Source organism: Chionomys nivalis, chromosome 4 (genome assembly GCF_950005125.1).
Source record: "Chionomys nivalis chromosome 4, mChiNiv1.1, whole genome shotgun sequence".
NCBI classification, from domain to species: domain Eukaryota; kingdom Metazoa; phylum Chordata; class Mammalia; order Rodentia; family Cricetidae; genus Chionomys; species Chionomys nivalis.
Genome location: NC_080089.1, coordinates 75,196,608 through 75,211,610, shown reverse-complemented (window position 1 = coordinate 75,211,610; position 15,003 = coordinate 75,196,608). Strand labels below are relative to the sequence as shown.

At 36.5% G+C, this 15,003-nt stretch overlaps 1 protein-coding gene across 1 annotated transcript in view; it reads left to right on the top strand.

The window, feature by feature from the left end:
- The window catches only part of Gfral (GDNF family receptor alpha like), a 41,646-nt gene extending 26,853 nt beyond the window's left edge, over positions 1-14,793 (top strand). The window contains exons 7-9 of the mRNA XM_057768794.1: positions 11,869-11,961; positions 12,414-12,486; positions 14,730-14,793. Coding sequence (XP_057624777.1) covers positions 11,869-11,961; positions 12,414-12,486; positions 14,730-14,793 — 230 coding nt within the window. The remainder of the gene's footprint in view (positions 1-11,868; positions 11,962-12,413; positions 12,487-14,729) is intronic.
- The last annotated feature ends 210 nt before the right edge of the window (positions 14,794-15,003 follow it).

Here is a 15,003-nt window from a genome sequence, read left to right as displayed (position 1 = left end):
TTCAATATTTCTATATCAAGCTTACTTTCATGAAATATTGGGTGCTTATGTATTAAGTGGATACACAGTCTTAAGAAAAGACCATTCTGGCCATTCTATACTCTAGCATTTAGTTTCATTTTATAACCTCATTTCTTCATAGACATCATAAACATGATAAATAAAAACCATTGCATTCACTAGGCAGAAGATTTATTCTTGCCTGACAGCATTTGTCTGCCTCTTTCTCAGTGAAGGTCTGGCTCCAGAAAACCATTTCATCACTCGCTGCATTCATAGTCAGTCTTTTAAACCCAGCCATAGATGCAGGATGGTGTGTAGCACATCACTGCACATTTTTCTGTACTCATAAATATTTGCTCTCTTTAAGAACAATAAAGTCTGTGAAGATGAATTAATACAGGGCCAAACTTATCTTTTAAAATATTTGTCTTAATTTTTAGTGTCATGAAATCACTGTCTCCCTAAGAAGGAGGATTATACACTAGAAATAAAATGAGGAGCAAAGTGAACTGTGAAAGACATTCCCATTCAATTTTATCTGTCTGTCTTTCTTCTCTCCTCTCATACACATGCATACACAGAACACACATGCACGCGCACAGACACGCATGCACACACACACAACCATTTCTTATAGCCAAATCATAAGGCAGTGGTCCAGGAACTTTATGTTAAGTTCTGTCTTTAAATAAACCTCTTGAACAAGCCAAAACCACTGACTTTTTCTTGGTGTCTACACAAAACTCTAATTCAAGTTTAGTTTCCTTCAAATTCAATCCAGGTGCTAAAACAGTCTTCTGGTTTTCAAGGAACAGTCAATAGACTTTCTCTAGTCTATATTCATATTTATTATGCAGTTGCTAAGCATTCAAATATGTTGTATTTTCTGGATTAAAGTGGCTCCATGGTGAATTTGTAGGCCATCAAATTCATAGACACTCGCTTATAAATTTTTTTTCCCTTTAGAACTCTGTGATTATTAGATCTTGTTTTCATTGTTTGAAAAGGCTTTTGTGTTTTTTAGAGATCAAGCACATATATTTTAAGTTAGCAATAAAAAGAATAATAAAAACAAACACACAATTTCTTTAAAATGAATTCAGTTACAAATCGATGTAGAAATGTATAACCATGGTAAATTCTGTAAGTTTTGCCTTTAATATATGTTAATTTAAAGACTTAGAATTCCAAATGTTTTTTAGGGCTTGGATCTCAGAAGAAAACTGGTATTTTTATATTTTATTTGCTTTCAAACATATAATATAAACAGAGAACCTTCTTGTACTTGCTTTCTTTTCAGGCCAACTTTTAAATGTGGATTAGAAACCATGATCAACATAAACAACCCTAAAGGTTTACTGTCATGTTTGAAAATTAATAGAGTTTAGTGCAGAGTGTGGCTTTGGAGAGGCAACCCAACACAAGCAAGTATCTACTGGGAATGATTGTCATCATCTCTAAGCCAGAATGCTGTCACAAAAATTGTAGAGATGATTCATGGGAAGTATCTGAAACTCAGTGAACAGTGACTTGGTGTAAAATTGAGAAATATGGAAAATCACAGAAATTCACAGGCTTGGCATTGTAACGATGATGTTGTAGGCTGATGATAATTTCTACAAACCCTAAGAAGTGGCTTCTTAAATGCAGTGTTACAGTTGAGCAACTGTATGGCATGTGTTCAACTAGAACTAAACAGAAATACATTTATTATGTATGAAATTATATTTTAAAATGTTAGTTCTTTCTGAGGCAAGGTGAATAGTGAACACTGAATCGCTGTTCACTGAGTTCCAGATACCTGCCTACGAAATCTCCTTAAGAAAAGCCCAGAGAAGCCTCATACTCTAAGAAAACCTTCTGCCTCTAAGTCCAGCTTTATATTTTCTTAAATTATTTAAAATATTTTCTAAATTACTTTTATACTTTCCCCTCACAATTTTATACATGAATACAAAGTTTTTTCACCATATCCATCCTTCCCTTCCGTCCCCAACTCCTCTTGCATCTTCATTCAAGAATTCAACAGCAACAGAGCTACTGTGACCTTTTCCTTCCTGGTAGTAGCCAGCATAGCACCTTCATTCATCAGTTTATGAACATCATATCTTCTCCTGTTTCCTACATATGGTGAACAGAGCATCAGTGAACATGGGCAAGCAAGTATCTCTGTAGTAGACTGCAGAATCCTTAGGGTATATGCCCAGAAATGGTATAAACTGGGTCTTGTGGAAGATCTGCTTTTAGCTTTCTAAAGAATCTCTATGCTGATTTGCATATCAGATCCACCAGTTTGCATCCCTCTTCCAGCAGTGACTGAGCATTCTTCATTCTCTGTGTCTTCCATGGCATTTAAAGTACTTGTTGTCATTTGTCTTAATCTCAGCCGTTTTGATGCAGGCAAGATTAAATTTCAATGGAGTTGTAGTTTGCAATTCAGTGACTGCTAAAAGCATGGGATAGTTTTTTAGGTCATTATGTTTGGAGACTGTTATTGTGTGCCCTTAAGTCTGGGTCTCTGTTTTGTTTCATTGACCTACAGGTTTGTTCCGTTTATTTGCCAGTGTAATGCTGTTTTTATTACTCTGATTCTGTAGCATTTCTGAGGTTCAGTATGATTGACCTGACAGCATTATTCACAGTACTACTTGTACCAATCTATGAGCATTGAGACATCTTTCAGTCCTCTAGTGTCTTCCCAAATGTAGAAGTCTCTCACTTCCTTATTTACATATTTTAGTGTGGTTTAGAGGCTAGTGTAAATGGCACTAATTCCACGTTTTCCTTCTCAGCATGGTTGTTACTTCTATATAGAAAAGTGACTTGCTTTTATAAGTGAATTTGGTATCCTGTGACTTTGCCGCTAAAGCTGAGTGAGGAAGCCTCTCTTGGACGACACCACCTCTTCGCTTTCTCTTTGTACCCTTTTTCTTATTTTGTCTTATGGCTCTAGCTAGGGTTTCAAGTGTTGTATTGAAAAGGAATGGGAATAGTAAACAACCCTATTCTTATTCTAATGGAGTTTCTTCCAGTTTTCACCATTTAGGGTGATGTTGGCTGTGGGTTTTTCTTTTATATATAGTATTAACTTTACATGTATTGATTTGCTTAAGTTAAACCATTCCTTCTACTCAGAATAAAGTCAGCATGATTGGGGTAGGTGACTGTGCTTATTAGTTTGTCAACTTGACACAAACTAGAGTCGTTTGGAAAGTCGGGACCTTAACTCAGAAGATGCCGCCATCAGATTGGTCTGTAAGCAAGTCTGTGGGCATTGTCTGGAGTAACAATTGATTCAAGCGGGTCCAGCCCACTGTAGGCAGAGTATTGGCTCATATGAAAACAAAGCTGACTCATCCACTGGAAACAAGCCAGTAAGCAGACTTCCTCCATGGCCTCTGCTTCAGGTTTGTCGCTAGGCTCTTACAATAAGTTCCTCCCTGACTTCCCCTCATAATAGACTGTAAGACATAACGTAAACTAAAGATTTTTCTCCTCAGATTGCTTCTGGTCATGGTGTTCATCGCAGCAATATGAAAGCAAACCAAAACAATGAACTTTTTTGTTTTATTCTTTTTTTAATTGATTTTTATTGAACTCTACATTTTCCTCTGCTCCCCTCCCTGCCTCTCCCCTCTCCTTCAACCCTCTACTGTAGTCCCCATGCTCCCAATTTACTCAGGAGATCTTGTCTTTTTCTACTTCCAATGTAGATTAGATCTATGTATATCTCTCTTGGCATCCTCATTGTTGTCTAGGTTCTCTGATTGTGATTTGTGGGCTTGTTTTCTTAGCTTTATGTTTAAAAAACACTTCTGAGTGAGTACATGTGATAACTGTCTTTCTGGGTCTGGGTCACCTCACTCAAAATGATGTTTTGTAGAAGGAGCTGTGGGCAGGCCTGCTTTTCGTCCCGCCCGGCTCCCACATGGTTAGCTTTACACCCGAAATAACAACACACAAACTGTATTCATATAAACACTGCCTGGCCCATTATATCTAGCCTCTTCTTGGCTAACTCTCATATCTTGCTTAACCCATATTTAGTAATCTGTGTAGCACTATGAAGTGGTGTCTTACCGGGAAAGATTCAGCATGTCTGACCTGCATCCATCTTGGGCCGGAGCTTCATCGCATCTGCCCTGGAGAGGAGCAGCATGGTGTCTGAGCTCACTTCCCTTCTTCCCAGCATTCTGTTCTGTCTACTCCATCCACCTAAGGGCTGGCCTATCAAATGGGGCAAGGCAGTTTCTTTATTAACCAGTGAAATCAACAGATTGACATGTGACCTTCCCATATCAATGTTTTCTAGATTCATCCATTTCCTGCAAAATTCAAGATGCTGTTATTTTTTTCTGCTGTGTAGTACTCCATTGCATAAATGTACATTTTCCTTATCCATTCTTCTGTCGCAGGGCATTTAGGTTGTTTCCAGGTTCAGGCCATGACAAACAATGCTGCCATGAACATAGCTGAGCACATGTCCTTGTGGCACGACTGAGCATCCTTTGAATATATACCCAAAAGTATTACTGGGTCTTGAGGAAGGTCATTTCCTAATTTTCTGAGAAATTGCCACACTAACATCCAAAGGGGCTGTATCAGCTTGCATTTCCACCAGGAATGCAGGAGTGTTTCCCTTTCTCCACAACTTCTCCAGCATAAGTTGTCATCGGTGTTTTATACCTTGGCCATTCTTACAGGTGTAAAATGGAATCTCAGAGCTGTTTTGATTTGCATTTCTCTGATGATTAAGGACATTTTATTCTTATATTCAGTAATAGGCTTTTGATTTTTAGGCCACCAACCAGCTCCCCAGTCATGACACAAGACTTGTTATTAGTTATGAATGCTTAGCCTTATCATATGCTTGTTGTACTAGCTCTTATAACTTAATCTGTTTCTCTTTATCTACTTTCTGCCTTGGTACTTTTTAGCCTTTCTTTCTGTATATTTTACTTTCATTGCTTCTCATGTCTGTCCTGCTGGCAGCTGCCTGGCTTCTGACTCCAGGCACGTTCCTTTCTCCCTTGTTCTCCCCTCCTTCTTCTTCTCTCAAGAAAAGATTTCTTTCACCACTTATTTTCTCTGCCCACCAGCCCCTCTTATCCTTCTCCTGCCTAGCTGTTGAGCATTCAGCTTTTTATTTGACTGTGTAAAAGTACTCATTCTTTCAGGTAACTGAATTGAAATTTGGAGTAAAATGAGTGTTCTCTACTGTAGATTATCTTTTATTGCTTTGTTTTTAAAACTATGAAAATTATTGTATTTTGTTCTATCTCCTAATAGCATATGTTTGTTTGTTTATATTGTATGTTTAAATCTATATTACATACTTTTTTATAATAAGCAGTAAACTGGACAGTGGTGATACAGACCTCTCAACCTAGTACTCAGGAGATATAAGCTGGCGAATCTTTGTGAGTTTAAGGTCAGTATGGCCTACAGAACTAGTTCTAGAACAACCAAGACTACTCAAAGAACCTCTGTCTTTGGGGACAAGAAGGAAGGAAGGAAGAAAGGAAGGAAGGAAGGAAGGAAGGAAGGAAGGAAGGAAGGAAGGAAGGAAGGAAGGAAAAAAGACAGTTATTTCCATCTAAATTTACTTAGAAAATGGAGTAAAGTTTTGCCATCAGCAAACCCAGTAAGTTTGCCATTATGTTCCACCATTGCCAGATTTTGCTGTCTATGTTTATGGATTTAAATCAATGTGAACGTGCCTCTTGGTTTTTTATTTTGAAAGTACATGCATAGAAGGCATGTTTTGAGAAACTAGAATCCAGGTTGCATAGAGACCCTGCATCTCCTTACCTCTGAATTTTGACTATGAGTGACAACATGCTAGCTTGTTTTTTAGTTTTGTTGGAAAACACTCCAAACAGATACTCTAAGGAATTATCTGGCACATTTTATTTGAGGTTCTTTCAAAATTCAAAGTTCTCTCCAGAGAAGATAGATGGAAGGGATAGCCCAAAGACTCATCGATTCCAGTTTGGAAAAATGCTAGCTTTATTTTTGCCACTAAGTTTTCTTGCACACAAATGTTACCAATCAGATCCAGCTGGTTCACATTTTGTCTGCAGACCTGAAACCCAGTGAATTTGGCTTGGCTTCTTATTTTGCAGAAAAGGTTTCACACGGCTCAAATCTGGAAATACTGAAATATACAAACCCTCAACAAGAACAACAGGAGAACATCTGACTCCAACCTTCACTTTTCCCAACTCTGCTCTTAAAGGCTTAGGTGTTTTTAGGGGAGAAGGAAAAGTCTGCCACTGAGCATGAACTGATGCATGAATCATCCATGACTACCTTGGCTGTGTGGTTATGCCAAAAAATAAAGATTAAAGAGTTGCCACTGATGAGTGAGACAGCTCACATTTTGGCATCACTATAGAGGACAGAAACATTTAAGATCACGGAGGGAAATAAGGAAAATACAAAACAATATTGTTACAATTTGAACAATTACAGTCTTTATTATGTGAAGGCATTGTGTTATCTTTTCCATTTTCCAGCCTATGCTTTCATTGGCTTCATCCAGTCCCTTATTGCCTATAATTGTGGGTGGAATTCATGCCAAGCCTGCATAAAACAAGCAGTCTTTGCTCTATACTTTCTGTGCATCAAGGTTGTGTATGTGAAGTCATAAAAGTCATTTATTATGAGCGTGTGTATTCCTGGCTTAAAAGCCAAGTATTCATGTGAGAGCAACAAAATACTATCAGACTCTTCCCATAAAACACCACATGTGGGCATTTAATAGTTACTGCTCTGGCACCTACACTTGGGAATATTATCTTAAATGGGGGATTCCTATAGAAAAGGATATTTGGTACTTAAACAAACTCAACCTCTTTGATGAGGCCAGTAAGTAACAAGTAAAGCTTTTCTAGGAATTCACTGGTAATGTCAAAAGGTTTATCATCTATTAATATCGGGTTTTCCAAATTTTCTGCTGGAGTACTTTTCATGAGCCCACCAAAATCCCCACAACATTAAAAGCATTGCAAGAATATTCAAAAATCACTTCACTGCCCTGTAAACTGTAAGAGCACTCAAATAGCTTTTATTCTCTTCATTCATTACCTTCAACCAATCAGCTTTCAAACAAGAAAAATAATGTGGAATGGTCTAAACTTGCCTGATGGCCTACAGGAGTTCTTAGTGATGTCTAAACAATGTGCCTCTGTAACGCAGACCACAGACACTTTCTCTTCCTCGTTTTCCTCTCTGTAGGGTGCGGGGGGCTTCTTTGTTTTGTTGGTTGTTTTGTTTTGGGTTACCACCAAGGTTGCCAAAGCTTTCCCCACCATCAATACTCTTTTAGTTTACAAAAGTTGGGTTTATATTCTGTTGTTGCAGAATCACCTGGGCTTGGTGGATATAAACTCCCCAGAGTATTGTGTCAAGGACTTTCAAAAATAACTCAGTTACTTAAGACCCTAAAGTTCACTAGTTTCTGGTTGTGTCGACTTTGGTTGGAATGTCAGGCACTCTGACAAGTGAAAGGCCACATAAATCAGTTGACAAGGCTTGTCTTCAAGGGAAAATTGACCACACTGAGCCACTGTGATGTGTTATGGGGTTCTGCTCACAAAGACTTAGCTGGTGGTATTGTAAGTGTCCAGGCCACCATGATTCAGTCCCCCTCATCTACAGGCTCCCTTCTCCTAGTGCAGCAGACTGTCTAAACTTTACAACAGTATTCTGTTTATGCTACATGTGGTAGCTATTACCTTGAAAACATACACGAAGCATGTGTCTACAGCCTTAATAGCTACATCCAACACTTCTCCACGCTTGCTCTGAGCCAGTCAGCTTCTCTCACTGTTGCATTCTAGCACTCGTACCCTCTAATGGATATATTGTTGCTTTTAATTGTTTTTGTTCTTTAAATACTGCCAGGTACCTGGCTCAAAAGAACCTTTAACAGGGTGCTGTCTTCTACTGATTAGGTATTGGCTTAGTACCTAATAGGATTTTACTATCTCTATGTCTGATTACACATCTCTACCAATTACGTGTTTTTGACTCCTATTTTAAAAAACATAAACCCAGACATTTTCTCTCGCTTATCATGATGAGAGGTTTATATGGCTTACGACAATTTCTCTTTTTTAAGATTTTATTTTTTATACTCACATTTGAATACTGTGTGTTTGTCATTGCCCCTCTCCTTTTCCTCCCTCCAACTCTCCCCATGCCCCCAACTACTCAAATTCATTGTTTCTTACCCATAGTTATTATTATTGCTGTGTTTATAAATACAAATTATTGCCTTTATTTAGTGCTACTCGTCTTATGTTTTTATAGGACTGACCAGTTAGGATTGGATCATCCTGACGCAGACCAATTCTTCAGCTCTCAGCACTCATTAATGTCAGTAGTTCTTCATGTCGGGGTGGGACCTTGTAAGAGTTCTCCCATTCACCTTGGCAGTTAAACCTGAGTGGTATTAAGAAGAGCCAATAGTGAAAAATAAAGGGAAAATGGCGGTTCAACTTTAAGCAGTCTTGAACAAAATAATTTCACTGTAACAGCTGAAAAGAAACCTTTGATACTTGAATTGAGTCTCATGGAATATTCTGAAGATTGCATGGTTGCATGGGATTGCAAGGAATATTATGAAGATATCTGAAAATGTATCACTGAGAAAAGGGTGAGAAGAGAGGGATGAGGGCATGCCCTGAGACACGATCACCTAGGGATGACAGCAGGCTTAGACATGTTGTACACAGTGTTGAAAAGGTACATGGGATCAAGAACACATCTCCAGTGTCTGTGAGGATTCTGAAAAACAAAATATATAAATTTCCATATTTCTGCATAGAATGTTATTTAAATTTGTTTCTTAGTGTAATGTTAAAGTAAATCTAGATTTACCACCAAATATACAAAAATTTTATAATGTAACTAAAAACGTTTACTTTCTCTAAAATGCAGACTATGATGAATAAGACAGATGATAAGGGGCTGAGGTAACTCTCAATCTACCAACTTCAGTTTTATCGTAATAAACCCCCACAATTTATAAACATTAAGGAAGACTGTCAACTTGGTTTTAGTAGCCAACAAACCTTTGATAACACTAACCTACCTTTCTCATTGACATTCAGTGTCCTGCCAGGGAGCAATATTTAAGTAGCATAGTGACTGGTAGACACATTACGTCTCTGACCTTTTAGATTTTGCTCATGAGTACCATCGAATGAAACTTACTGAATGAGATATTTTCTTCTATTTTTCTAGCCATTAGTAATTATCTTAGTTCTATACATAAAAGACTGCAAAATTTGTCAGAATAGATTTTTCGTGTATAACAATAAGTTAAATTGTGATATCAAACCAAAACAAGCATCCCTACAAAAAGAATTTCCAAAAGGAAATTCATATTATTTGAATAATTGATCAGTCAATGTCTATATGTGTGTGTGTATATATATACTGAGTCCATAATAATACTAAAACTACCAAAATATCATAGAATTAACAAGAAACTTTTGTTTCTCATGTCATTATATATTAGACATAATTGCATTATCACTTATTTTATTGAAAGCCTGTATGTTCAAGTTGATCAAAATTAATTCTTCCCCTCAAGGACCATTAGTATAAATGGCTCAGTGTATAACACAGATAACAAAATTTGCCTCATAAACACAGAAAATGGAAAATACCCAAATTGTACATCTGTTAATTTTGTATTCTGACAGGGTGTATTTTTCAATTTCTAAGACCCGGAAATGAAAAATAGTGTGAACTAAAAATGCTTTAAATGAATTAGAAGCTAAAAATCCTGAAAATAAGCTTCTAATGCCACATCACTGCTTGCATATTTTTTGTCTTCTTTGGGATTCTTCCTGTTCCACCCAACAATTTCTGTTACTGAATTTTCCAGTGAACTGAGGGTTAGTAAGGGAGAGCTTATGGCCTGGCAGTTGGCTACGTGAAGCAAAGATTGGCTGCAAGCTTTGTTATTACATCTTCTCATCTGCTTTCTTTGATAGAGATTTAACCTTGAATGTCATTGCGTACAAATTTCCTGATTGTTCTGAACTATAATGCCTTAACAAAAGAAACCTATCTATTCGTAGTTATATTTCTAGGTCCCCAAATGACTGAAACAATCTGCAGCAGAGGACAGCCAGCTTTCCTGTATGGAGGCTTTCCTTCATCCCCTACCTCTTAAATGTTTGGATCATCAGACAAATTTGCTTGTGAACTATTCATTTTGCATTCTTCTTTCTGTTGTAGCTACATGTGATGATAATTGGCTGTACATATCCATTAATTTTTTATTTTGTTATTTTTTAAACAAGAAAACAAACTATGTTTTTTTATTTTACATATCAATCCCAGAACCCACTCCCTCCGTCACCCCATTCCTTCCACCAATTCTCCCCACCCCACCCCATCCACTCTTCAGAGAGGGTAAAGCACATTGCTTTGGGGAGGGTCCAAGGCTCTCCCTACTATACCTAGGCTGGGAAAGGTAATAAATCCATTAATTAATCATCAGGATTTTATCTTCTTAATGGGTAAAAGTTAGTGTAAACATTCCTTTACCCCACAACCTCTCCAATAGGAAACAACCTTCCTCAAGACCCAGTAAATATACCACTTTTGGGTATATATCCAAAAAAATGCTCAATTGTGCCACAAGGACATGTGCTCAACTATGTTCATAGCAGCTTTGTTTGTCATAGCCAGAACCTGGAAACAACTGAAATGCCCCTTGACCAAAGAATAGATAAGGAAAATGTGGTACATTTACACAGTGGAGTACTACACTGCAGAAAACAATAACGACATCTTGAATATTGCAGGAAAATGGATGGAGCTAGAAAACATTATTTTGAGTGAGATAACCCAGACACAGAAAGACAATTATCACATGTACTCACTCATAAGTGGCTTTTAAACATAAAGCAAAGAAAATCAGATCATAATACCAGAGAACTTAGACAACAATGAAGACAATAAGAGAGACTTACATGATCTAATCTACATGGAAAACAGAAAAAAACAAGATCTCTTGAGTAAATTGGGAGCATGGGGCCCTTGGGAGAGGGTTGAAGGGGAGGGGAGAGGCAGGGAGGGAAGCAGAGAAAAATGTAAAGTTCAATTTAAAAAAAGTTAGTGAAAGCAATGTATATCACAGAAAAAATACGTTTTTTGACCTGGCCACAAAGAAACATGCCTTTTATAGTAGTGAGGCCAGCAGCATCTAAAAGGACTGAATTTCTCAGAGTTGCCCTAGAAGATTATTACCTCCACAGAGAAGCCAGTAGTAGCCCTTCAGGAAGATAAAGCCAGTCTCAAGGACAGAAACTGGGAGTCTTCAGATTGGTGAGAGTGCAAAGGAGACGTGCCAGTGGAACGAAAGCAGCCTGGTTTCAGGTCTGAGCAGAGGGGCTCCACGTGTTGAGAGGCTTTCCTATGCAGGAAGCCAATACCAGTGGTTCTCTGGAAAACATGATATCTTTAAAACAGACTGAAATAATACTCATGTAAAGAAGAAACCTTCTCCAAGATCCAAACGGGAAGTCTAGATACACGGTCCTCTGTCTTTCCTCCCTGTGCAAGGCCCATGAGTCCTTCTATAACATGGAACCTTTTTTTTTTTAATTATGACCTGTAGGGAACAGATTTCTTTAGTGAAATTCGCTGATTAAATATGGCAGGGACACACTATTAAAATTTTAGCATTCCCACTTTCATATAAATCTTTGGATTTATGAAACAGTGTCATAGAACCAGATTACTTTGATTTACTATAATATGAAACAAACTATAATAATTTGATAAAGCTAAAGTATGAATCTTAAATATTCAGTATCAATTTTTATTATTTTCTTTCAGATTATCCAACTCCTAATGTCAAAGACATTTCCTCATATAAAAGAGAGCATTCAAAGGAAATTACTCTGAGTGGGTTCAAAGCTCCCTTCAATGGTCAGTTAAAAATTGTCTATGAAAATAATGCTTATTTTCTCTAAAAGTGTAACTAATTAAAAAATATTTCTTTTTACTTTTTTTGAGATCATAATACAGTTACATCATTTCCCCTTCCCTTTCCATCCTGCAAACCCTTGCATATCCCCATCCTTGGTCTCTTTCAAATTCATGACCTGCCCTCTTTATTTATTGATAGTTGCTGCATACATACAAGTATATGCATATATATTACTAATATAACCATCTCAGTCTGTATGTTACTGTATGTGTGTTTCCAAGATTGGGCATTTGGTATTGGATAGCTGATTAATGTCTTCTTCTTTGGGAAGATCATTTCTCCAGCTCTCAGTATTCCTTAATTGCCTGTGATTCTATAGATAGGGTTGAGGCCTTCTGCCCACCTCATCCACATCAGCATATCCAGTAATTTGCTGATCTTTACTTCCCAGGAGAACTAGTCTATGTTGTGTTGTGCATGATCGCTACCTGTGGAATTCTTTTCTTGGTGATGCTCAAGTTGAGGTAAGTAAATGTATCTCAGAGGGGGCGGGCAGACAACACCAAGACCTGAAAATGAAGGTATTACATACAACTTTATGTGGGACAGGTCTATGGGAACATTATTTAGACTTCAAATGTAAAGAAAATGACCACGGGGGATTGGTTTAATGATATAATTACAGGTACATATGGATTATGCCCTTCCATTTAAAATGTTTATCAGTATTTCACCTGGGTTTTCCTTAAAAAAAAACTGAACTATGTTGTTTACAGTTCATGTTATTTAGAAAAATGATCAACTCAGGGAAGGTACATATTGTATAATTCATTTACATTTATCTGAAGACGTATTTTTTTCCTGTAGCTTCCTATGTATTGACAAGTTTTGCTCAAGTTTTAATATATATTCATTGAAAGACATATTCAATGAGACCTCATATGTCATACCAATAAAAAGAATGCCACCATCAGATATTAATGTACTCTTTGGAAATCCTTTTCCTTAGCTGCTTTCATTGCCAGAATGTGTTGATTTTTATAAGTCTCTGGGTTATAAAATATCTTTACTTGTTTAGTATGCCTAAGTGAATAACTTGCTAACTTTTAATTTAAAAGAACAACTGGGAGAGAATGCAGTTGGTATGTTTTATATGAGAGAATAAATAAAAAGAAAAAAGTAAAGTATCAAGTTCATTTGCTCATTCATTATACATGAATGCATGAGTATGTTGAATTTGAATATCAATAATCTTTATATGTGCTTCTCTTTGACATTTGATAACTATAAATAAAAGTTTGCTCAATCAACTGCACAGTACATGTACACATTATTGCTTTCCCAGAAGCAAACTAAGAAACCTAATTCCTGGACTTGACAACCATGCAGGAATAATAAAACTGAAGTGAAGAGATGAACAGCTATAGCAAAGGGCCATGTACATGATGACTGAATGCTTTGCCTGAGGACACTCAAATTCATTTATTTTTAAATGCAACAAGGGTTTAAAAATGTAACTAACTACTTCTCAGCTTCAACCCTTCTAAGCATTTAACATTTTCTAAACATGTAATTTAACATCTACCAAAAGCAGTACCAACACATACTGCTACAAGACATTAAAAATTCTCTATGAAGATATGGGTTCTGATATATTTTTTGAAGTCCAAATAATTAAAAATCATTTTCTAGGGGGTGAAAAGTTCAGTTAATCAACTTTCCTTTATATAGTTTTAAATATTTAAAAGCACCACTCAATTATTCTGCTTGCCTAGATATTCCACGACAATCACACTGTTTTGAAGGCACATAGTTTGCTAGCCCTGTGAAACCCATAGAGTTATGGCTCTTGATATTACTTTTTAACCACATACATCATACAAAGTTGACATTGGCTAAATGGGCTCATGAGGCCTCAGATACAATACACCACAGATAGACATGCATTGGAGTTCCCATGAAATAATTATACCTCTTTTTTGTTTGAACAAAAATACACATTTCTTTTTTAGAGGACAGAGTATTGTTATTAATATACATAACATTTTGAATTTACTCTAATATATATTTTGCTGGTTTGGTTTTGGTTTTTCTGTGGTACTGAGGATTGAACTTAAGTAGACTACTAAGGCAAGAGTTCTACCATTGAGTCACAGATTTTGTTTTAATGGATATATTTAAGGAAATTATTCATACTACTAAGTAAAAAGTGTTTCCCATGTAATTTGAAATTTACTGTGTTCTGTAATCAGACCTAAAATTAAGAATATGGTAAAAATCAAAGGTAATATGAACAAAACATACATCATCAACCACAAAGCTTCCCCTGCCACCCCTGATAAAGAATTATACAATGTTCCTAAAAGATTTCATTCATATGTCTTTGATGGCCTGTATAACCATGCTTGATACTTACCTTAAGTCACTATTAAGAGTTTCATGTGTGTTTTATATAGTCATACTAAATTAAAATACTCTGTCTTAAGATAAGCTTTCAAGAAACTTATAGTTTTAAACTGCAGCACTGAATAAAAATAAAAAATAACGTTACATACTTGAAAATTGGCCATTAATTAAGATTATTGGGAAACCACAGTAAAATATATGATGGTCCTCAGAGTCCTTAGAATATTCAACTCTTGAAACTTTACATTCAGGAACTTCATTATCCCCATCCTTCAACAAAGACTCCATCCCCAAAGATAAGCACCCACATTTGTAATGAACTGACACTGGAATATAAACTTTTTCTCTTGTTTTTCTATAGGATAGCAAGTAAAAAAAGAGAGCCCTCACCTATTGAAATAGCTGGAGGTGTCATTACTCAGTGAGTCACAGAGCACTATGAACTGCAAGTCTTTGTAGGAAACCAACGCAAAGTTACATTTGCCAACAATACGATTTAAGATGGATTTGATGATAGTAGGTCATTATATACAACAATGCCTGGCACAATAATATGGCATAATGGTCACAGAACCTATTTTTTCTTAATAATATGAGTAATTTGATGTCATAACTAGTTGATAACATTTCCTTTG